Below are 22755 nucleotides of genomic sequence, written 5' to 3'. Positions count from 1 at the left end.
TTTGAATTTCATCTCCAGAAAACCTTCTGGGAACCTCTAGATTAGGCTAGTAACCTAACAGAATGCCAGAGAAGCTCAGGAGAGTAAGGGATTGGACTAAAGGCAGTGGTTTAGTTGAAAATCTGTACTGAGAGCAATTAAATCCCAAGACCCCCTTCGCTACTGTAAACAGACAGGTGGCAATTATGCAGGATTCCCTTGGAGAGAGCTTGTCACTCCACTGCCAAGAACGAAGTTGGCTAACAGCCTCACCTTGCAATGCCTTCTGGATTCCCCTTGGCAGTTGCTGAGCTCACTGGGCCATGAATGAGCACATCCAGGAGCCTGGCCCTTTCTGCCCAGTGGGGAGATTCTCCTATAAGTGATCTTACTCTGGAGCCCCCTGTTGGGTTAGCTGACATCCTGTCAGATCCGCACCACAGCTTAAGGCTTTCTCTACCAGCCCTCTTCCTCTCCCTTCTCTTTACAGCTGTTAGGTCTGTACTGTACCTCACAATTTCTCCTGCCCATTAAACATTCCCCCCTAAACTTCTTGTGCCCCTCTGTCTCAGTCCCTGCTTTCCAGAGGATCCAAATGACATAGTTGGTTCTGAGAGTGATCCAGCAGGGCAGCTGGTAAGACAGATTTGGAACTGAAACACTTCCTGCCTTGCTGGTCATGAGTACCATCCAGGTTGTGGGGCACGAACAGTCCCTTATGCAAAGCAGTCATCTCATCACTAAACTCCCATGTATGGTGACTAGGGAGGATGTCCTGCCATGCCTGTACAATAATTTGGGATTTTGAAAAGCTCAGGTGAACAAGTCATACAAGGATAATGGCACTGATTTGTCTTTAATATGCTGTACTAGTACCTACAGAAGGGAAAGGAAGGGAAGGAAAGGAAAAACTGAATGTAATTAACAAACAAGTGACAATTAAATGAGTACCTTATCACCTGAGGTAGAGGAAAGACGAAGTCCAAGACCAAACTCAGGACTTAATAGTTAAAAACTTCAGAGTCAAATCTTTAAAGATATCCACCCAGATATTTCCGTGCACAAGTCAGGGTCCTAAGTTTTCACAATCAGTGCCCTGACCTTGACAGCCTTGCCCCAACTGGCCACTCCGCTGGCCAAGATAGTAAATCAATAACAAAATTATATCTTGGAGATGATGAGGATGAGGTCACCCTTGAGGCTCTCAAGGATGCAGAGGTGGGTCCCCACCACATCTCTATTTAACTCATTTATCTGGTCCCCAATGAAAGTGGGTAGCCTGGAGAGCAACTGCAGACAACTGCCGGCTGAAACAAGCAGCAAATCCCCGGGTGGCTGTGGTGCCCACAGGGCATCTTCTTAGTGAGGATTCATGGTATTCCACCAACGATTTTGTGAATGTGTACATTTCCATCTTGATCACAAAAGATAAGGAGACAGCTGCACTCAGCTTCACCTAAGGGCTGCATGAACTAGTTCTGTTTTCCTGGGAGACTTGAATTTTCTGAACATCCTGTAGAGTGTGACATGGATCTATCACATTGATGGCATCAGGCTGACCAGGCAAGATTAAGAGGAAGAGGAGAGCACACTGGTGGCATTGATAATTCTCTTTCACCCTGATGATGATTCGGAGGCTTGCTATTTCAATAAAGTTTTTAGGAGTCTGATGATCAGGGTGTGCCAGGACATGCCCTCCAAAGTAAAAGTCAAATTGCGGTTTCTGACATCCTCTTCCACAAAGAAGAAAGTGGTGCCCCATAGTCTCTGAGGTTCTAGCAACAATACAATCTACATAGAGGGAAACTGCTCCAGCCCGTATCTCCAGTGACCCAAGGCGACAAGCTTTGAAATCTGTATTCTTGATAATCAGAGGGGTAAACCAGCTTTCTCTCACTTTCTCAGCCCAGTGTCCAGTCAGTTACTTTTCAAATCAACTTACAGTCTTTAGGACAGAGTGATTAAATAATACATAATCAAGTACTTTTAAAATTTCCTCTAGAGCAAAATAAAAATATACATTACTTAAAATGTCTCATTCTACATTAAATATATTAAAATACTGGTAATTTTATAAATAAAATAATTATAAACAGTAAACATGTGATAAAAGTCCTCTGATACAGGTTATATAGGGGTCAACAACTGATTTTGAAAATATAAAAACTTTAAATTCTGTTTTAAAAAAGCATTTTACAAAATTATCCAAAGTTAAAAAGTGCTAGATATGCATTCATCTTGTTCCATTTTTAAAGCACAATATCATACCTTGAAAAAAAAGCTGAATTACAGCATAATACTCATCCTACTTCTCCTATAAATAAAAACTTAAAAGACTTCTATGCACTGGTAAAGGCTGGGAAGCCAACTGAGTTCCAAGCCAGCCAAGGCTGCAATCCACCCAGCGCTGTTCAGGAGATTCTTTCCTGGCCCACCCCTAGATATATCTGTCTATGCCTACTACTTCCTAATTTCCAGAAGATGTTTTCTGAAAGAATTCTGACATTTAAATCCTATGCCAATTGACAATCTTCCAAAGACTGAGGCACTTTGTATTTGAATTTAATACAAAAAGTGATGAATCTAATTCCAAATGAAAAGAGAGCACTTCATTTGGTCACTTGATTTCATACCATTTGTTGAGGTAGGACAATTTTCTTCTTCTCTGAAAAACAATGCCAAGTATATGAATGCTGGCTACACAGGAAAGGGTTCTAGTGCCTTTTCTGCATTCTTCCAGTTGTGAAAATTCTCTCTGTACCACTCAACTGGTAGGAAAAACAAAAGACAAAAATGAAAAATGAAAAACTAAACATCAATTAATCAACAAACAACTGAGTTCCTGCTATGTAAGAAGTTTTGCTCATCAGCTGAGCAACAGACAAAGGCTGTATGTACACTGACATAAGCTGATTTTGAACTTAATGAAGTTAGAAGACATTTTATTGGCTGAAAATATGAGAATTTAAAATCAATCCTTCATTTTCTTTTCTTTTTTTTTTTTCTTTAAAAAGCCCTACAATACTGAACCTGCTGACAACAATTGTTTAAGACATTTTAATTTTAAGGAATTTGAGGTGAGGGGGACAGGTCATTTGTACTGGTTTTACAAGTTATTTTATAAAAAAGTGTACTCTTTGTTCATATAAATATGGTAATACTGCATCAGAGGCAGAGTGAGATCAGTGAGCTTCCTTCTATTAATATATGAAATTATTTCATGCCATACTATCACAAGAAGCATTTTTTAAAGTTAAAAGAAATCTAATAGTTTAAAGTTTTCTTTGATTTTTGCTTTTTAATATTCAATTCAAGTTTGTTACATTTCAATTTTTGTTGTTGTTGTTGTTCTTGTTGTTTTTACTAGGGATTGACCACGGACACTCTCTATCACTGACTTACATTCCCAATCCTTTATATTTTATGTTGAGACAGGGTCTTGCTTAGTTGTCCAGGCTGGCCTTGAACCTGCTATCCTCTTACCTCAGCCTATGGGAACTGGAGTTATAGGTGTGTACCACCATGCCTTGCTATTTGCTATTTTTAAAAAATTTATTTGTTCTTTTTAGTCCATAACAGTACAATGTATTTTAACATATCATACATATATGGAGTATAACTTCCCATTCTTGTGGTTATATATGAAGTGGAGTTACACTGGTCATGTATTTATGTATGAACATAGGATCACATTCTTTTTTTAAAAATTTTTTTAGTTGTAGATGGACATGATACCTTTATTTAATTTATTTTTATGTGGTGCTGAGGATTGAACCCAGGGCTTCACACATGCAAGGCGGGCACTCTACCACTGAGCCACAACCCCAGCCCAGGATCATGTTCTTAATAAAGACTTTTTTCTACATTTGGATAGATCTTTTCTCATGAGTATATTTCTAAATAGACTTTTAACACATACAGATTTTCTATTTATTTTAATAGATTTTTCTGCATATCTGAATTTGTTTTGTATTTGTTTGTTTCAAATATTACTAAGAGAAAGAAAGCTGCAATAATAATCATAAAACATCAGCAATTATAAAACAAATACCTATCACAGATATGAAGAAAGAAAAAATGTGTATTTCAGAATCAATTAAATAGGTATTTGATTAATGATAAGAGAAAGAAAGACTTATAAGTTAATTATGAAATTCAAAATGCTCAGGGAACAGTAGTGTTGTTAGAGAAGTATATTAAATGCTACAATTTGAAGAGTGCATACGATCTATCACGATATTCTGCTGAATTTGTATGGTGTTCTAAAAATGCATCACTTTTCCTTTTAATTTTTCTGAATTGCCCCCCAAATATCCAGTTATGACATACTTGTTTTCTTTATTCCTTCATTCCAAGGCACTTTAGGTTTCCATCCTAATCCATGAATTTTTTCTGACTTCATTGGATACCTCATATCATTGGTAGGTCTTAGAAAAACAAAAGAGATTTAAAATAACACTGTAGCTAAATATTTACAAATTTAAATATTAAGAGAGATAATATGTTTTCATGCATCTTTACCATAATTAAAGTTTAGAATAATTCCCTCTAATGATATGCTTATTGTAGAAAATTTGTTATTAAAAAAACCATAATCCCCAACACTTAACCCTCTCTGTGGTTTAGACTTTTTGTGATTTATTTCAGTCACAATTTAATTCCAGTGCCTAGCACACAGAAGGAACTTATGAAACGTGTGATGAATGAAAAAATAAATGCATACATTTATGTGCCAGGCTCTAATCCAAGTATTTTATATACATAATTAAACCTTAAAATACCATTATAAGTAAGATAATATTATCCCTATTTCACAATGAAGGACACCTCAGACTTGGATAACTTCTTTAAGTCACATAGCTAGTAACAGTGCTGTGCCTAATCTGTGTAACACTTAAAATTAGGAAAAAAATATTTTACCAGAAAATTCAAAACAGATAAACTAGTTCTCAGTTAAGCCCATATAATTTATAATACCTAAGATTTCACAACCTTTTCCCAATGTTTTAACTTGTTACTCACCTATCATTAACATAATCAACCCAATTTTCCATTTCAGACTCTGAATTGGTCTCTTTGATCTGTCAAAATGCAGAAGGCTATTGAGTCAAGTTATAAAATGAGACTAGAGAATAACAATGGTATTTAATAGCTGATTAAAAAGACAAGAAAAACAATTGCCCAAAGTAGGGGAGACAGCAAAAATACTTTTTATACTTTACATATGCTTCCTATACTTCATAACCTAAACTTTACCTGAAGTTCAAAAATAATACACATTGTATAAACCATGGGAGAAAACAAACTTTCCTGACCTTTAGTTATTACTTGGTATTACTTGGTTCCCCTTTCTACTAAACTCTATAATTTATAATTGATATTGCCTCACATATATGTATATTCATAACCATAGTTATTTTACATATCAGTATTCTTTGGTTCTAAGACACAGTCTATATTTACAAAATTGAGGTATCTTACAATTAGGGCAGGTACATTTAATGAATTATCTTTTTTTCAAAAAATGTTACTAAATGAATGCTAGAGCTTCAAGTGAAGACATATATGGGATACCTATAATTATGAATTTCATTTTCCATTTACTCACTTTAAAATTAAATCAACTGTAAACTAAATTAGTGATTAGTTACAGTTGTGTAAACACCACCTTTTTACAAAAGATACGTACCAGTTGTATTAGTTCTTTGGCGAGCTGGACAACTGACATTTCAAAATTGGTTCCAATGTTGTAAATTTCACCTGGTTTTCCCTTTTTGAGGACAGTAAGAAATGCTTCTACTACATCAGTAGCATAAAGGAAATTTCTTGTTTGAAGCCCTGATCCATGAATGCAGCTGAACAGATTAAATGAAGCAGAATCATCAAATGTAAAAATGTAAGCGCTCCTAAACAGGATAAAACACTGGGTACAAGTAAAGAGAAGACAATTCCCACAGAGAGCCTGGAAACCTTTTACTGAAAACACAAAAATATGAATAGCTCTTTAAAAATATTTTTCTAGTAGATGGACACAATGCCTTTATTTTATTTTTAGGTAGTGCCGGGGATCGAACCCAGTGCCTCACATATGCCAGGCAAGCACTCTGCCAACTGAGCCACAATCCAAGCCCAGCTCTTTTAAATTTTAACCTTAGTTCTTCAATGATGTCCAAAGCATCTGAGGTTATTCAATAAAAAATCAGCAAACATGGGCCCATGATAAATATTTGTCAATTTTATACCACAAGTTCATTTTAAAGAAATGTCTACAGTTCTATATAAATTAATCCTTTGAAAAAGTAAAATTATGTAAAGACAGATACCAAGTCTTAATGCTATGGCTCAAAGATCTATAATAAGCCATTTAAAAACAAATTATTTTAGTAAATAATGGAAATGAATTATAGCTTATAATTATTCAAAAAACTACCACACTAAATGAAGAAGGAACTCTTAAATTTGGTGGGACATTCAACTCATGGCCTCCAACTCTAAGACTGATTTTCAAGAGAGACTGTTACCAAATACTATCAACATATCAGAAAAGCATACAGGTACAAAGGTAAACAACATACCATTTTCTGTTGTGTTGCAGTAGAGATATAAATTTTGGAATAACCTAAAAGAATATTTAAGATTCATTTTAAACATCAAATATTTACTCATTAACATGAATCTGAACTCATGATATATTAAAAATCATTATTAGAAAACTATACATATGGAAAAAATTGAATTCTTTTTACCAGGAACTCATGAAAAAAACCTAAATACTCAATAAGTGAGAGAACTCCGAGATAGCTTGCTATTTCACAAAAAGCAGTTCTCTGAAGATAAAATTATTTCAACAGTGGAGGAACTCAGAGAAAGTCTTCATGGACGGTTTTCTGTCATCACAAAGCTCACTTCTGTGTTGATTTCTAAAGAGCAGGAATTGAATCTTATTTATCACTTTACATGTAACCACTCACTCAATAAGTGCTTGTGGGATTTATAAAAAATTACAGTACCCTTGAATTAAAAAAAAAAAAAACTTATGTTAAACGTGGCAAGCAAGAAATTACTAAATTTATATTAAACTTATAAGGATACTCCAAAAATTAAGCAATATGAATACGAACACCAGCACACCATGAAATGGCCCTTTTCTTTGGGCAAACAGATCAAAACAACCAGCTTGGAAGTGAGAAAACCCAGACTCCAAATTTAGGCATAGCAGGCAACAGTTACCTAAAAGCAGGCTTACTGACACAGAACCAACTGCACAGGGATTCCCAGCCATCTAGCACATTTCTTTATTCACTACTTATTACTTTCTGGAAGACATTCAGGCACATCACAATCAAAAAGAGTTGGGAGCTGGGCACAGTGGTGCTCACCACTTGTGATCACAGCACTGCCCAGAAGGCTGAGGCAGGATGGCATGTTCAAGGCCAGCCTGGGACAGTTAGTGAGACCCTGTCTCAAAATTAAAAATAAAATGGTCTAGGGATATAGCACAGATGGTAAAGGGGCCTGGGTTCAATACTCAGTTCTGGAAAGAAAAAAAAAAAAGAGCTGGGGCACAGTTAACCCAATGATATAATACAAATTTACCTACAAGCTTCCTGCATCAATAATTAGCTTTCAACTTTCCATACATCCTGACATAATGGGGTGATTGCAAACTGAGAGCCTTAACTGCAGCATGGTGGCTGCAGTGGGAAAATTCTGTAGTACTTCAGAGTCCTAGGAAGTACAGGGTATTTTCATATATATCACCTGAATCCTTCAAAATCCTAAGCATTTTCATTATCCCTCAATTTAAAGACAATGCTCAAAGAGCCTTAGGTCATGGCAGCTGGAGAGCATCAAGTTGGTACTTAAATTCAAGTCTTCAAACTCAAGTCTGAGAAGATTTGCGTAATTCTATGGCCTGTGCAGAATAATTATGTATAATTACAGCATAAATTTTTTGGACAAAGAAATGATGAGAAGATATTTTAAACAAAGAAAAATTACAATCACTAAAACAACCACCATGAATTCGGAATAAAATTACCTTTTCTGGATATTGATGTGGTCCATAAACATTACTGCTCCTTGTGATGACAACTGGAAACTTAAAGAATATTCAACATTAAGGCAATTATAATAGTGATTATTAGAAAGCTACACAGAATTTTTAAAAAGAAGCACCTTTGCTTAAATAATTCCACATGTCATGAAGACAGAACGAAGAGACTGTTTCTAAGGTACGGTTCTTAGAAAGGCAGGAGAGGATGAGGTTCCAATAAGAGCAAAGGGTCCAAAAGGGGGATGAAGACAATTCTCCTCACTGGGACAGGGGAGAATGGGCATAGATAGAGGCGGGTTTGTAATTCTGCCAGCAGAATACTGAGGACTCTTCCATCTGACCATTTCAAGAACCAACTCTAGGACTCTAAGCTTAGCTAGATGGTAACCAAGTTGGCTCTCTCCACTGTATCAACCCTTTAGAGCTACCACAAAAGGGAAGAGGACCAATGCTACTAAAACATAAAAAGCAAGAGGATCTTGAATGCCTTTCTGATCTAGTCCCTAACAACTCAAAGATCAGTGTGAAGTCAAAGATACGGGCCTCAAGATGATGATCCTACTGGCTAAGGCTCCTACAGCAACACTGTCAGAGCACCAGGGGAAGGTCTATCTCCCATTCATGAGAAACCAAGAGTGCTGAACCAAGCAGAGAAGTATGTGGCAGGGAAGGGAATCTGTCCTCCCTCTCTCTGTCTTCCTCTACTCATGGGCTTCCAACAGGGCCTTCACTATACCTGTAACACTCTACCTATTACTGAAATAGGAAAAAATATGTATTTAAACTATTCCTTTAATAATGAACTGAACAAGAAAAGTTAAGTCATATCTTGGCCACACAATATAAAAATCAATTAATCTTGGGCTGGGGATATAGCTCAGTCGGTTGAGTGCTTGCCTAGCATGCACAAGGTCCTGGTTTCAATCCCCAGCACCACACACACACACACACACAAATCAATTATCTTACATTCCTTAGTACTACATTTTTTCAAGCTGTCTTCTACCCGATCACTAAAATGCTGCTAGAGTTGAGTTGGAATTTTAACACTTAAGTCCAAAATAAAATGGTACAAGAGTTTCAGCAATCAGTTCTTACCTTGTATCGTTCCCAGTAAGACTGTACAAAACACTCAGCAGCTGCTTTGGATGATGCGTAAGGATTTGTAGGTTGTTTGGGTGATGATTCATCAAATTCCTAATGTTAAAAAAATATATTATGATAAAAAATAAGTACTACATATATTTTCTAAGAAGAAAACATATTACAAACTTGAACTTGAATTGTTTACTATAGCATTTTAAAAAACCCCACTGTTTCTTGAACACTGTGTATCTGAATCTTTACATGCACCCACAGTAACTTCTTTAGTGATCACAAAAACCTTGTAAGGCAGGCAGAGAGAAGAACAAGTACAAAAGCTTTAAGACAGAAGAATGTCCAAAGGACCTGCAGGAAAGCTGCTGTTCAGGAAGAGATGGGAGATGAGCTCAGAGAGCTGGACGGAGGGCAGAATAGTACCCTGAACCCTGGAAGGTCACTGTGAAAACACTGACAGATTTTGAACAGAATAATGCCATGACCTGATTTCTATTTTAAGAATCATTCTGGCTACTGTGCCAGATCTGATAGAGAGTGGAAAGGGAATTAGAAGGAAGAAGTTTGATAAAAACTGCAGAGAGTTGAAAGTGGCTACTTCTTAGAGGACTAGGGATCCACAAGTGGTCAGGGTCTCCTTTTTCTCACTAGAGGTCTGCTTGGTGGAGAAGTCACTGCCTCTAGAAATCTTGGTGTAGCTGAACTGATAGTAACTGTTGGGACATTCTGCAGTTCACCAGCGTAAGGGTCACCCAAGCAAAATCAGAGAATTATTTGGTGGTAAAAAGGATTGTGGGCACATCCTATGCAATATATCTAAATTAAATAATGGCACTAGATAAGTGACTTATGGGAATGATGTTTTTGTCTCCTCCATTATAATGTATAATCAACAAATAATTTAAGTCTCTTGAATGAAATGACAACATTTGGAACTGGAAGAGATTTGGACATTCCTTACCCCCTATCCAGATAATGCTGAATCCTTCTATCACAATGCAAGTTCAAAGCTCTGCCAGAGTAGAAACCAGTAGCAGTCTGATGACCCCTCACAGGTCTAAAGATTAGAAGCATCTGAGAGACCTTTTTTAAAATGACAAGTACTAGTAAAAAATTCAACTAACATAAAAATAGGCTTACCATAAAGGAAAACTACAGTTTTTACTGGGTAAGGTTAGGTGGGTCTTTAGAGGTCTATAGGTCAGCCACAGTAGTTATTTGGAGATTAAAACTATAGAAATATGAGGAACTACATTTTTTCCACATAATTTCATGTTACCTGTATTTTCTTTAAATATGGCACAAGATCACACAACCATCCTCAAGTGTCAATTGTACAGAGAATGACCTTTAAAAGAGTTAATAACCCTTAACAGTTAATATCCAATAATTGTTACTTGTACATATTCTTTTGAGATTTCCCTTTAGTACCTTCCTAATTTCAGTGCCACGGTATCTAGTAGCATAGATATTTATCTCCCAAAAAAACAAGAGAAAAGAAAAAATATATAAATTGTGAAGAATGGAGTCATCTTTTGGTGCAAAAAAGTATAATATTTAGAAATGATAAAAAATAGATTCCACTTTCTACAATGATTTCACACTTGCCCCTGGATATTCCAATGTGTTTGCCGATTGGCAGAGAATGGTACATAGGAACCTGCTGCAGCCTATCATACTCCTGCTTCCGTCTGTCCACTCTGAAGCCATCTTGGTAAACTTACATGTTTGTGAGGTTGAGACAAAAAATGTTATATTTGCTGCTGTCTTGTAAACTGTCAGGCAAATTATGAATAAATCTATAGGAGACTAGGCTGTTCTCCATTTAGGATGGTATTTGATTTGAACAGAAGAGACCATGGCATAAAATTCTGGAGAGTGAGGATGAGAAGAGGGCAGGACAGGTTTAATAAGACGGATCTGCATCATGGTACATGATAAGTAAACAGGTGTTGTAGATTTTCTAAGGTAAACTTAGAAAAGGTAAATTATTTACCTTATCGAGACTGCCTCCATATACTTCATCTGTGCTGACGTAAATAAACTTCTCCACTCTGGCTTCATGAGCAGCACTTACCAAAACATGAGTGCCATAAACATTAACGTAGGTAAACTCAAAGGCCCGGACAAATGACAAATCTAAAAGAACAGAAAAAAACTAGAACAATTTCACCCAAGGACAAAACAAATACCAAACAATCAATTCCAGTTTGTTTGTTTTTTAAATTTTTTTATTTTAGTTGTAGATGAACACAAACCTTTATTTTACTTATTTATTTTTATATAATGCTGAGGATGGAACCCAGTGTTTCACACGTGCTAGGCAAGCCCTCTACCACTGAGCTACATCCCCAGTCCCTCAATTCTAGTTTTAAGAGAGTACTATTCCCTTCTCTTTACTCATCATAATTAAATAGTTTTGGAAATAACATATATATGCATTGATATTTATTTCTGTAAGCCTATATTATATAGTATGTATAAATATTTTAGAAGCTAGAAAACAATCTGTTAAATTTTCAAAAAACATTTTATCCTAAAAAGAAGGAAACACAAAATGATGCATCTAAATTTAAAAATTCAAGTATTCAAATTTTAAAAATTTTTGAAACTTCCAGTTTCTACAATTTGAGGGCTATGCATTTCAGAGCAACTTGTTACTGATAAAAATAATAAATGCTGAATAAAATAATAAATGTTGAATAAATCAATAAATGTTGAATAAATCATCTGCTTTACCAGGGAATAGGGTAACTTCCCTAACTATGACTCACAATTCACATACAAAAAAGGAAGAGATTAATAAATTTTACCTTATAAAAAAATCTTTCATTGTCAACCCCTGCCCCCTCCAAAAAAAAAAAAAAAAACTAGACTAGAAACAAAATTAAAAAGACAAACTGGGAAAAACATTTGAACTTATTAGAGACAAAACATTAATATATTCAACCTATAAATACCTTGTAGAACTAAATAAGAACAATCCTACAGTAAAATGGATACAAAACAGTTTAGATATAAAAATATAAATAGTCCTTAAGCTTATGATGCTCGACCTCATTTATAAGGAAAACCCAAGTTTCAAACTCAGAGAATGCCACTTATAATTTATCACAATGACAAAAAATAAAAAATTTAACAAAATGTTTTGTTGCTGAGGCTTTGTGGCTTGTGGGGGACTTAATTCTGCACACTGGGAATGAGTATGCAAAATGCTTATAACCCTAAGGAAGGAAATTTGGCATTTTCTAACCAAATTAATATGCATTTATCCCCCAACCCAAAGATATAAACTGAACTGTTACATAAAATGTATAGTGACACCTGACCTCCCTATACCTGGCCAGTATTTCAGAATGTGAGCATATTTGGAGTTAGGGCCCTTAAAGATGTGATTAAGTTAAAATGAGGCCTTGAAGGTGAACCCCAGTCCAATCTACCTAGTGTAGAGGAATCTGCACCTAAAAAGAGATGCCAGGAATGCACACAGAGGAAAGGTCCTGTGAGCACAGAGTAAATGCAAAGGAGCTGTAAGCCCAGCAGGTGGCCTCAGAGGAAATTAAGCCTGGCAACACCTTGACCTTGGACTACCAGGCCCCAGAATGCAAATAAATTTGTTCTCTAAGCCCTCAGTCTGTGGTACTTTGTTCTGGCAATTCTAGAAGATTAATGCCCCCAGCAATTCAACTTCTAGGCATATCTTCCCAACATCAGTTAAAAATATACAAAAAGAAAGTACAAAACCATCTACTCCAGCATCATTTAAAACAGTGGGAAGTAAACTTAACCACTGTACATATAGACTGATGTCCTAGATATACTGTCAAATAAAAAAGGCAAGAGGGAGAGAGCTGTATGTTCGAGATTATCACTTCTCTAAGAGGGGCACAGGATATCTATTCTTTTAAAAGAAAGAATAAACTAAAATGTATATAAAGTGTTCTACAGGGGAGAGTAGAACACAGAAGAAGAGCAGGGGCCAAAGACAGACTTATAAATATTCCTTATATGGTAGATTTGACTTTGGAACTATTTTATATTTTTCATAACTGAAAAACAATTAAAAAGAAAGTAATTCTAAAACTCAAAAGCAAGATGGAAAATATGAATCAAACAATGAATTTACTTAGTTATATAACCATGCTTTGAGTACCTATAAAACAAAATAATTTGACTGTAGACCTAGTGGGAAACTACTAAGAACAAAACAAAAAAACCCTTGTCATTTCAGATAATGTTGCTATTGTTATTCTTATTTTGTTGTGTTATGGGATTTTAAAAAAATGACAAATGAATGCAGTGTTAAGACAGCTGCACTCCCAGAGACTCTGGAGGCTGAGGCAGGAGGACTGCAAATTGAAGACCAGCTTCAGCAACATTAGAGATCCTGCTTCAAAATATAAAATAAAAATGGCCTGGGATGTAGCTCAGGGATAAAGCATCCCTAGGTTCAATCCCCAGTACCAAGAAATGGGAAATAGAAAAGAAAATGAGAAATTATTATGGTGCTATTGAGAACCAAGGTATTCAGGATAAGGGAAAGAAAATATAAGACCCATGGGGTTAATAACAACTTTGAGTTAGACACTCATGTATTGTGAACTCATGATGTATTTTATCTTAAATAGGCAAATAAATAAATATTTCTTAGCTCTGAAGTTAACTGAAAAAGCCTAGAAACAATGTCCAATTGGTAACAGTGAACATACCCAGACTGAGGCCTGTAACTACTATTCACACTAAAAGGAACCTCAGTCCTTAGAAGAAGGGTTGCTTCCAGATCCTTGGAAGAACCCTTGAAGATAAACCTAGAACATCCTGCTACACCAGAGAATAAGATGGCAACAAAGACTACTAAGGACCCAGGAAGCAACTCTGGCTCTCTGTGGCTAGTAGTGGGTCAATTTGAATATAAACTGAAATTGATTCAAACAAACAAACAAAGAATCAAAAGTGTTCAACTCTATGAATTCATAATTATACAAAAAAAAAAAAGAAAAGAAAAGAAAAAAGAAAGTAAGAGAGTGGTAGAAAACCAAGTCAAATAGGGCTGGGGATATGGCTCAAACGGTAGCGCGCCCGCCTGCCATGCGTGCGGCCTGGGTTCGATCCTCAGCACCACATACAGACAAAGATGTTGTGTCTGCCAAATGCTAAAAAATAAATATTAAAAAAAGAATTCTCTCTATCTCTCCCTCTCTCTCATTCTCTCTCACTCTTGAAAAAAAAAATTAAAGTATATAAAAAAAAAAGAAAACCAAGTCAAATAAAGCTTACCACATAAACAAAAGGTATCAAGCAGTTAACCTGGCTTTTCAGTATCACTTAAATCATCCTAATAATTTATGTGGAAAACCTACTTGTATGAAGACATTCCATATATAAGTGAAAAATAAATGACATAATTTGAATATTATCTACAAGCCTCTAAAAATGAATATTGATAAAACAAAATAGTAATACTGACTACACAAAATAGTAGGAATAAATATGTAATGGGATTGAAAAATAAGATAGACTTAAAATTCTAGATAAATACAGTTGGGAATAAATAAATGGTGTTAAAATGCATACCTGGGAGGAGGGCAAAGATTTTATGGACTTTACACTTAAATAAGCTAATTATACATGTGTAATTCCTAAGGTAACCACTTAAAGAATACAAAGAATATATATCTTCCAAAGTAGTAGAGGGAGAAAAAGAGAACAATTTCTTAGTTAAGTCCTTTAAAAAGCAAGCAAGAGAATGAATATCAAGGATGTTCAAAGTAATTAAAATAAAAACCATGATCCAAATACACATTGTTTTTAAGAAACAGATAAGCCATAAAGCCAGAAGGGTTGAAAAAAAAGAGAATGGAAAAAGACATGTGATGTATAACTATAATGCACTAATAAAAAAAGATACACAAGAAAGTGATACAGTCACATCAATGTCAAATGAAATGGACTTCAAAATGTATACATCATTTAAGAAAATGACTTCCTAAATAAATGGTTCAGGGGCGGGGGTGTAGCTCAGTGGTAGAGCACCTGCCTCCCATGTGAGGCACTGCGTTCGATCCTCAGCAAAACATAAAAATAAATAAATAAAGATATTGTGTCCATCTACAACTAAAAAAAAAATATTAAAAAAAAAAGATAAATGGTTCAACCACCCAAAATGATTACTAATTCTGGAAACATCTTTTTCGATGAGGAAAAAGATAAACCACAAAATTAAAAACTGGACAAAAGATTTCAACAGCATTTCACAGAAGAAATCCTAATTACCAAAAAACATTAAAAATACTCAAATTTATTAGCAATTAGGGAAAATACAAATTTAAAATATGATAAAAGACAAATCACACATTGCTGAGGTTGGAAATAATGGAAAAATCTGACAAAACTAAATTTTGGTGAGATCTAGAGCAACAGGAAGTTACATATTACTGGAGGAGTAGAAATTAATATACTCTGGAAAACATATTGATATTTTTATGTTGAAACAGACAAATCTTATGATCCTAATTATGTATCAGAATGTGTACGTATGTGTACCATGACATATGCGTAAGAATGCTCACAGTAGTATTGTTCAAAATTGCCCTAAAGCATAAACAACCCAAATTTCCGCCAGGAGTGAAATATCTAAGTAAACTGTGCCAATTCTTAAATTAGAATGTTATACAGTACTGAAAACGAACAAACTGTACCTATACCCAAATGGATAGATGAATCTAAATGGATTTTTAAAAAGAAAGACAAAAAAATCTACATACCACCTTATATGTTTTTTAAATAAAATTTAAAAAGCCAAAACTTATAATGCTTAGGGAAAAGAATATAAATAGAAAAACTACAGAGAAAAGCAAAGGAAATAAATCAGACAGCAGGCAATAGCAGTGCACTTCCAAAGAGGATCTGACAACACTCTGATTTTTGTTTGGATGATGGCTACATGGGTGTTCACATTACCATTATTTATTTCACTTCTAAATTCTTTTGAATATATGTTGTATTCACTGTAACAATATCAGAAAATTATTAGAAAATATCTCAAATGCATAAAACAGTACAGATAACAACATAATATTCATCTGTGTATCCACCACCCAATTTAAGAAAAACAACATAAAAATTACAGCTGAAGACCCATTTCCTCATTCCTACCTTTCACAAGTAATCACCAGTTTGAATTTGGTTCGACTCAAAGTTTTAAGATCTATTCAGGGTTATATTTCAACCCACACTAATAAAAGTGATCTAAAAAGTGCCAAATATATCAATGACATAGCAAAAGTCTTGTTTTTCTGGTGTAACATGTATATCCTCTTTCAAAGATGTGTATTAGATAACCATTTATTTAGTTCTACTTCTGGACTCTGGATTTAGTCTAGTTAGCCACAAGAGGAAAACGAAATGCCAGTCACAACTAGAGCATAAGACAATGCTTACCTACATGTGTTTGTGCAGCAAAATGTAGTACTATATCTATTTTCTCTGTTTCAAAAAGCAGTTTCACAAAGTGAGAATCACAAATGTCACCCTATATGAGAAAGCAAACATGAAAACACTAGGTTTCTCTGAGCACTGTCATCATCAAAACCATTTTTGCTATAACACACCCCATCTCCCACTTCCCAGTTCAATAGAGAATATCTTGAACATTCAACCACATGGTCAGACAAGTACAGTAATGATATATTTCTCCAGATATTCGATTCAAAGCATTTTTTGCAAATAAGTATAAAACAATATTTTATTGACCACCCAACTACTTCTACATTTTTTCATTATATTCTTGACAATCTAAGATTAGTATATTAAAAAGGAAAATAGTATTAAAAATTTTGAAAGAACCATTACTGAAATATATCTAAAGCAAGTATAACAACTGGAATGAACATTGGAAAATAATAGTAAAGTTATGGTTTAATTCTTCTGAAAAAACACATTCTCAAAAAACCTTTAGTAACTGAAGAAAATACTTTTACACAGAACAGAATTATGAACTAATTGCTCAATATATTTTTGTGATTTTGTGGTTAAAAGAGAGTTTGTAAAATCACTTTTTTAAAAAAATATTTATTTTTTAGTCATAGTTGGACACAAAATCTTTATTTATTTATTTTATGTGGTACTGAGGATCGAACCCAGGGCCTCGCCCATGTTAGGTGAGCGCTCTACCCTGAGCCACAACCTCAGCCCCTGTAAAATCATTTTTAAAAGAAAAGAACATAAAATCACAACATAGTTTCATTGGAAAGTAACATTTCCCTTTGCAAATAAAGGATCTGCTCTGGTTTATACTTGGGACTTGTTGAAGAGTGGTGAGTTAAGAATCAGCCTTCCAGAGGCCATGTGCCCTCATGGGGAGAGACTATCTCGTGTGCTTCATGGTCTGGCTAGCCTTTCAGGAGGACACCACACTTCACACCAACCACTCTGAATCCCAGGTAGGCACTATTAAACAGACTAGTGAGGACTTAAAATTAAAAACCACACAAATTCATCCAGCTACTCATAGATTTTCTAAGGTATCAAAAATTACATGCAATTTTTTATGTGGTATATCTAAAAGTAGAATTCTCTAGAGCATGTGGTACTTCTGGAAATTAACTATTTGGTCTTTTAAAAGGCCTTTAGTAAGTGTGCCTGCCAAGCCCTTTATACAGAAGCTTGTAAGTAGGAAGCTATTATAATCTCTATATGACTAAAGAGGCACAGTTCAATAATTATAAGAAGACTTCCATACCTTTATGAATTTGTAGTTTTGTTTGTTAGAAATGGTTTCAAGATTCTTTAAGCTTGCACAGTAATCCAGCTTAAAAAAAGAGAGGATGGCCAGGGGCAACACAAAAAGTGATAATATTAGCTCTTCCTATAAAATACCAATTTATTTTTAAAACTATAGATGTTAATGATTGTAATACAAGAACATACTCTCTTCAAGTGTGTTTCCTCTATGCTTTTACACATTCTATGCTTCTGACATACATTGATTGAGGTGCTAGAGAACCAAATCCTAGGCCTTATGCATGATGCATGCTAGGAAAGCACTTTACAACTAATCCCCATCCCAGCTTCTGACATCTTACAAGTAAAAACTAAACAAAAAACAAACAAACAAAAACAAGTAATTGTGATACTTTTTCAAAATACTGGACTCCAAAAAAAAAGCCTTTTTATAAATGTGTACTTTAAAATATGTTCCTACCCAAATTTGCCTGTGGCCACTGGTGTTTAAAAAAGTTTACTACTCCTGACAGAAAAGTTACTAGTCATCAAAAATGATGCCTGTTTTATACATACATGTTCATTATACCTGGTCCTGAGTTCCTGAGTTAACTGTTGGTAAGTCAGTGTACAGATGAGGGAAAAAAGAATTCTTGTTCACTAGTAATGCAGTAAAAAAAAAATCCTAAGAGTTAAGGGTTATTCTTTATCTGTACTTCTTAACTATTGTGTTTTAGGAAATTAAGGTAACCATTTGTATCTGTGCCATTTGTATTTGCTCAGATTAAAAATAATCTATGATTTCCAACTAGGGCTTTCAGATTCTTTAAGGAAACTCCAATTATTACTGCAGAATTCTCAACAAAACCAAATTAATTTAACTAAATTTTATTTTATAAAATAAACATGTACAATTTTCTAGGTGATGATAATTATAAAACTAAATAGTTAAATAATTAAATCAAATAAAGCATGTCAACACCAAGAAAAAACTGGTAGTCACATTTTACTAAATACTGAATTTAGAAAGAGTGAAAGTTTTCTTCTGGTAAAAATACTGCACATAAGGGCTGAGAATGTGGCTCAGTGATAGAGCACTTGCCTAGCATGCATGGGGTTCTTGGGTTTGATCCCAAGAACTTTATGGCTTAGTATAATAAGTAAAAGTTTCCAAAGATTCTGCATAAGATTTAACGCAGCATGAGCACATGACCATGCAGACCCCCAAGTAGCTAAAGACTAAATAAAAAACTAACAGGATTCTGGTACTTTAAAAAAAATGTAGTTAAATTGAACTGTAATTTGAGTGCATGAAGCTTATTTTTATGAAACTCACCTTGTCTAGATTTATGATCATATAATTTGGATAATCTTCTACTAAAGAGACAATCACATGTGATGCTCTGTAAGGAAAAAAAAAAAACATCTTGTGAGTGGAAAATTTCAACCCCTTTAGACTCTTGAATATTTTCTTATGCTGTTGACTATTATGAAAATAATCAAAGATAACTTTAAATGTTTTCAAGAAAACAGAAACAACATCAATATACACACATGTACACTTTTCACCAACAACATCTATAAACTAACTCTTATGTTCCCTTTATGCTATGTAGAATAGAGAATTTAGTGTTTCTGGATATAAAGAAAAAAAATCAGTTCAACAAATTATACTGTCCATGCATCTTTTAGAGTGTGAAAGTTAATGCTGGATGAAAAACATAATGGTGCTACTCAGAGTGACTACACTGAAATTATAATGTGCCTGTTCAGGAACTGTAGATGTGATTACATAAAAATTAAATCAATATGAGCAGTCATTTGTCTGTTTTCAGTAACTTCTGCAATTCCTGTGTCTTGGTACAAGAGTTTGGTGTTATAAGCCACAATTCTCAAGGGGGTCCCTGAAAAAAATGTAGGTTTCCCAGGCTAATAACAATTGAAACCAACCTCTGTTTGCCTCTGGGCTTCAGAGGGCCCTGCAGTAGAACCTGAGGCATATTTCAGTGGAAGATCTATCCAATTTTATAACACTTAAAATGCTGGGGCCTCCGGAACAGCGGCAAGCATTGACCAAATTATAAAATCAAGATGTGCACTGGTAGTTCTTTCACAGCATTTTCTAGGTCATACCATTCCTGGACCAGCACTCTCACATGTTCATACTCTTTTCATAAGTGAAATTTGCATGCCTGGTACTCTCTACCAAGTGACCATCAGATTAGAAGGGATGATTAATATGCTAATAGGCAATAAATAAGAATCAATCCCCATATTTCCTCTTCTTCCACTAGACACTGAGTTTCTTGAGGGTAGGAGTTTCCTGTTCGTTATTCTTGCATTCATCCATTCAACAATCACTGAAGACCTTCAGAAAATGGGTCAGATATTCTGCCAAGTGCTTAGTGAACAGTAGTCTCTGTCCTCATGGAGCTTACATTCTAGAATGGGGATGCAGGCAATAATCAAGGAAACACAAATATGCAATAAAATATCAGGCAGGATAAGTATGTTAGTTGGGAAACGGGTTATTTTAGATAGTGTGGTCAGTCAAGAACTCTTTGAGGAAGTGATATCCAAGTAAAACCAAAATTGAGTGATACAGGCAGCTGAAATGAAGGAGAAGCAAGTGCAAACGCCTCAAGACAAAAGGGGGCACCAGCCTGGTGTGCTCCAAGAATCGTAAGAGGGTAAGCATGCCAGGAATAGAAAAGCAAGAGATCAGGTTGGAAAAGTAAGGCTTGGCCAAATAAGCTTGTAGATATGGTAATAAGTTTTTACTTTAAAGTGGGCAGGAACCATTGGAGTAAAATTCTATGCACTAACATGATCTGACTTAGTGAAACACTGACCTCTGCGTGAGGAACACTCTAAGGGAACAAGAGCCGAAGCAGTAAAAGCAATCAAGAGTAGTCTAGGCAAAAGGTGGGGGGGGGGGAGCGGGTAATGAGGACTAGGGTGGAAGGCGGGGAGTGTAAGAAGTGGTCACATTGAGGACACACTTTGGAATTAGGAGAAAGGACCTGATCAAACATCTAGTGCAGGTCAGCAGCAACCAAGGACTTTTAGAAGTTTGCACAATAAATAAGTCCTATCATAATCCCCAATCATTTTGGAGGCGCCTGTACGTAAAGGCCTGTGCTTCGTGGTGATGGAAGTTGGGGTCAGGCTGGGGGTGCGCATGGGAAGCCGTGGGCGACTGCTTAACTAACTTGTGCACACTTGAGGCAGTGACAGGAGGTCCATCTCAGACAAGGCAGAAGCGGGGACATTACTACAGTACTCTTGCTTCGGGAGGCAGGCGTTTGGTAGAAGTCACAGTTTCAAAAGACCCACGTCCTCACAGGCCAGGGAAAGAGGAAAGGGTAGGATGCTCCCGGGGGTGCATTAGGACCTCCCCCATAGGAGACCCACCCAAAGCTGGGCTCAAATTGCCAACGGCAAGCAGAGTCGCAGGAAAAGGTTGGGGTTTCCGGGGAGAAACTGACGGCGCTGTTACCTACATGAAACCAGCACCCCCGGTCACCAGGACCCGCTTCGCAAAGCTGCCGGGAGCACCCCGGGGTTCCGCCCTGCCCTCCGCCGACATCTCCCAGCGCGGCAGAGCCTAGCACCGTAAAGCGCCGGGGTCTGAAGACCAGAGGAAAGTATCACCGCGACTTTTTGCGACACACCTAGTTCCACTGACACGTTACAGAGAAGTCGGCGCAGCTTCCGGAGAGGCCGCGTAGGGCTACCGCGCAGGCGCAGGTCCTCTGGATCAAAGCCAGACCTACTGCGAGTAATTGAGGGAGTTGGGGCAGAGCAGTGTGTGTAACCGTCTTCCATGCAACTGTTGCTAGCCCGAGTTATGCTTTACTTAAAACAAGGAAGTTCAGAGTGTTGAAGAAGTGCCTTCTTTTAGCTCTTGCACTTCACCCATCTTCAGAGATTACGCACCAGTTAAGCTGAGAACTCCAGAGTTCTCTTTTTGCAATGTGGAAATAGGAGGTTGCAACTGCAAATTTATTTTTTATCGTTATTATTAATAAGATAGATAGGAGACGACTTGCAGTCATGGTAAAGATGTTCCCTAGGCCTTATTCTTAGGTATTATCCTAATATTCTCCCCCTCTTGCTTACTCCACCCCAGCCTGAATGCACTTTCCTCCAATCTGTGCCTAGTTTTTATTTCTTTATTTCTTAGCTCGAATGTCATCCTATTAGAGTCCTTTTCCTGACCACCCCAATTAAAATAGCAAGCTCTATCCTAGCCCTATAGAACCATCTTACTCTGTTTTATTTTATTTATTTTTAAAATTTTGATTTGTTATATATGACACCAGAATGCATTACAACTTATATTACATGTATAGAGCACAATTTTTCATATCTCTGGTTGTACACAAAGTAGAGTCACATCCTTCGGGTCGTCTTATGTGTACTTAGGGTAATGATGACCATGCATTCCACGGTCTTTCCTACCCCTATACACACTCTCTTCCCTTCCCTCCCCTCCCCTTTTCCCTTTTGCCCTATTTAGAGTTCATTTAATCCTCCCACTCCGCCCGCCCCCTCCCACCAGCATACTATGGATCAGCATCCTTAAATCAGAGAAATCATTTGGCATTTGGTTTTTTGGGATTGGTTAATTTCACTTATCATTATCTTCTCCAATGCCATCCATTTACCTGCAAGTGCCATGATTTTATTCTCTTTTATTTCGGAATAATATTCCATTGTGTATATATACCACATTTTCTTTATCCATTCATCTACTGAAGGACATCTAAGTTGGTTCCACAGTTTAGCTATTGTGAATTGTGCTGCTATACCAGTCATCAACACATACTTCCATGAATTGTTCATTGCTTCTTCTCCATGAGGGTAGGGCCTTTTTGTTTACTGTGATAATTCCAAAT

General features: G+C 36.0%; 1 protein-coding gene across 1 annotated transcript; it reads right to left on the bottom strand.

Moving 5' to 3' along the window:
• Nucleotides 1–426: 426 nt before the first annotated feature.
• Tgds (TDP-glucose 4,6-dehydratase) lies at nucleotides 427–21443 on the bottom strand. The gene is made up of 12 exons (XM_026399682.2): nucleotides 21358–21443; nucleotides 19191–19257; nucleotides 17874–17942; nucleotides 16574–16664; nucleotides 11130–11272; nucleotides 9134–9232; nucleotides 8021–8080; nucleotides 6555–6598; nucleotides 5669–5834; nucleotides 5002–5060; nucleotides 4309–4406; nucleotides 427–2747 (listed from the first exon to the last, which is right to left on the bottom strand). The coding sequence occupies exons 1-12, from the start codon at nucleotides 21441–21443 to the stop codon at nucleotides 2677–2679; spliced, it is 1053 nt and encodes a 350-aa protein (XP_026255467.1). The 3' UTR covers nucleotides 427–2676.
• Nucleotides 21444–22755: the final 1312 nt, after the last annotated feature.

The sequence above is a fragment of the Urocitellus parryii genome, chromosome 2 (genome assembly GCF_045843805.1).
Source record: "Urocitellus parryii isolate mUroPar1 chromosome 2, mUroPar1.hap1, whole genome shotgun sequence".
Classification (NCBI taxonomy): Eukaryota; Metazoa; Chordata; class Mammalia; order Rodentia; family Sciuridae; genus Urocitellus; species Urocitellus parryii.
This window is presented reverse-complemented; position numbering and strand designations above follow the sequence as displayed.

Excerpts from the sequence above, each read along its gene's own strand:
- Tgds (XM_026399682.2), bottom strand. The coding sequence starts at position 21,443 with ATGTCGGCGGAGGGCAGGGCGGAACCCCGGGGTGCTCCCGGCAGCTTT. Across the intron at positions 5,835-6,554 it reads CTGCAACACAACAGAAAATG|CTGCATTCATGGATCAGGGC; the intron begins GTATGTTGTTTA and ends TAATCTGTTCAG. Across the intron at positions 4,407-5,001 it reads GTTGATTATGTTAATGATAG|ACCTACCAATGATATGAGGT; the intron begins GTGAGTAACAAG and ends TGTTTTTCTAAG.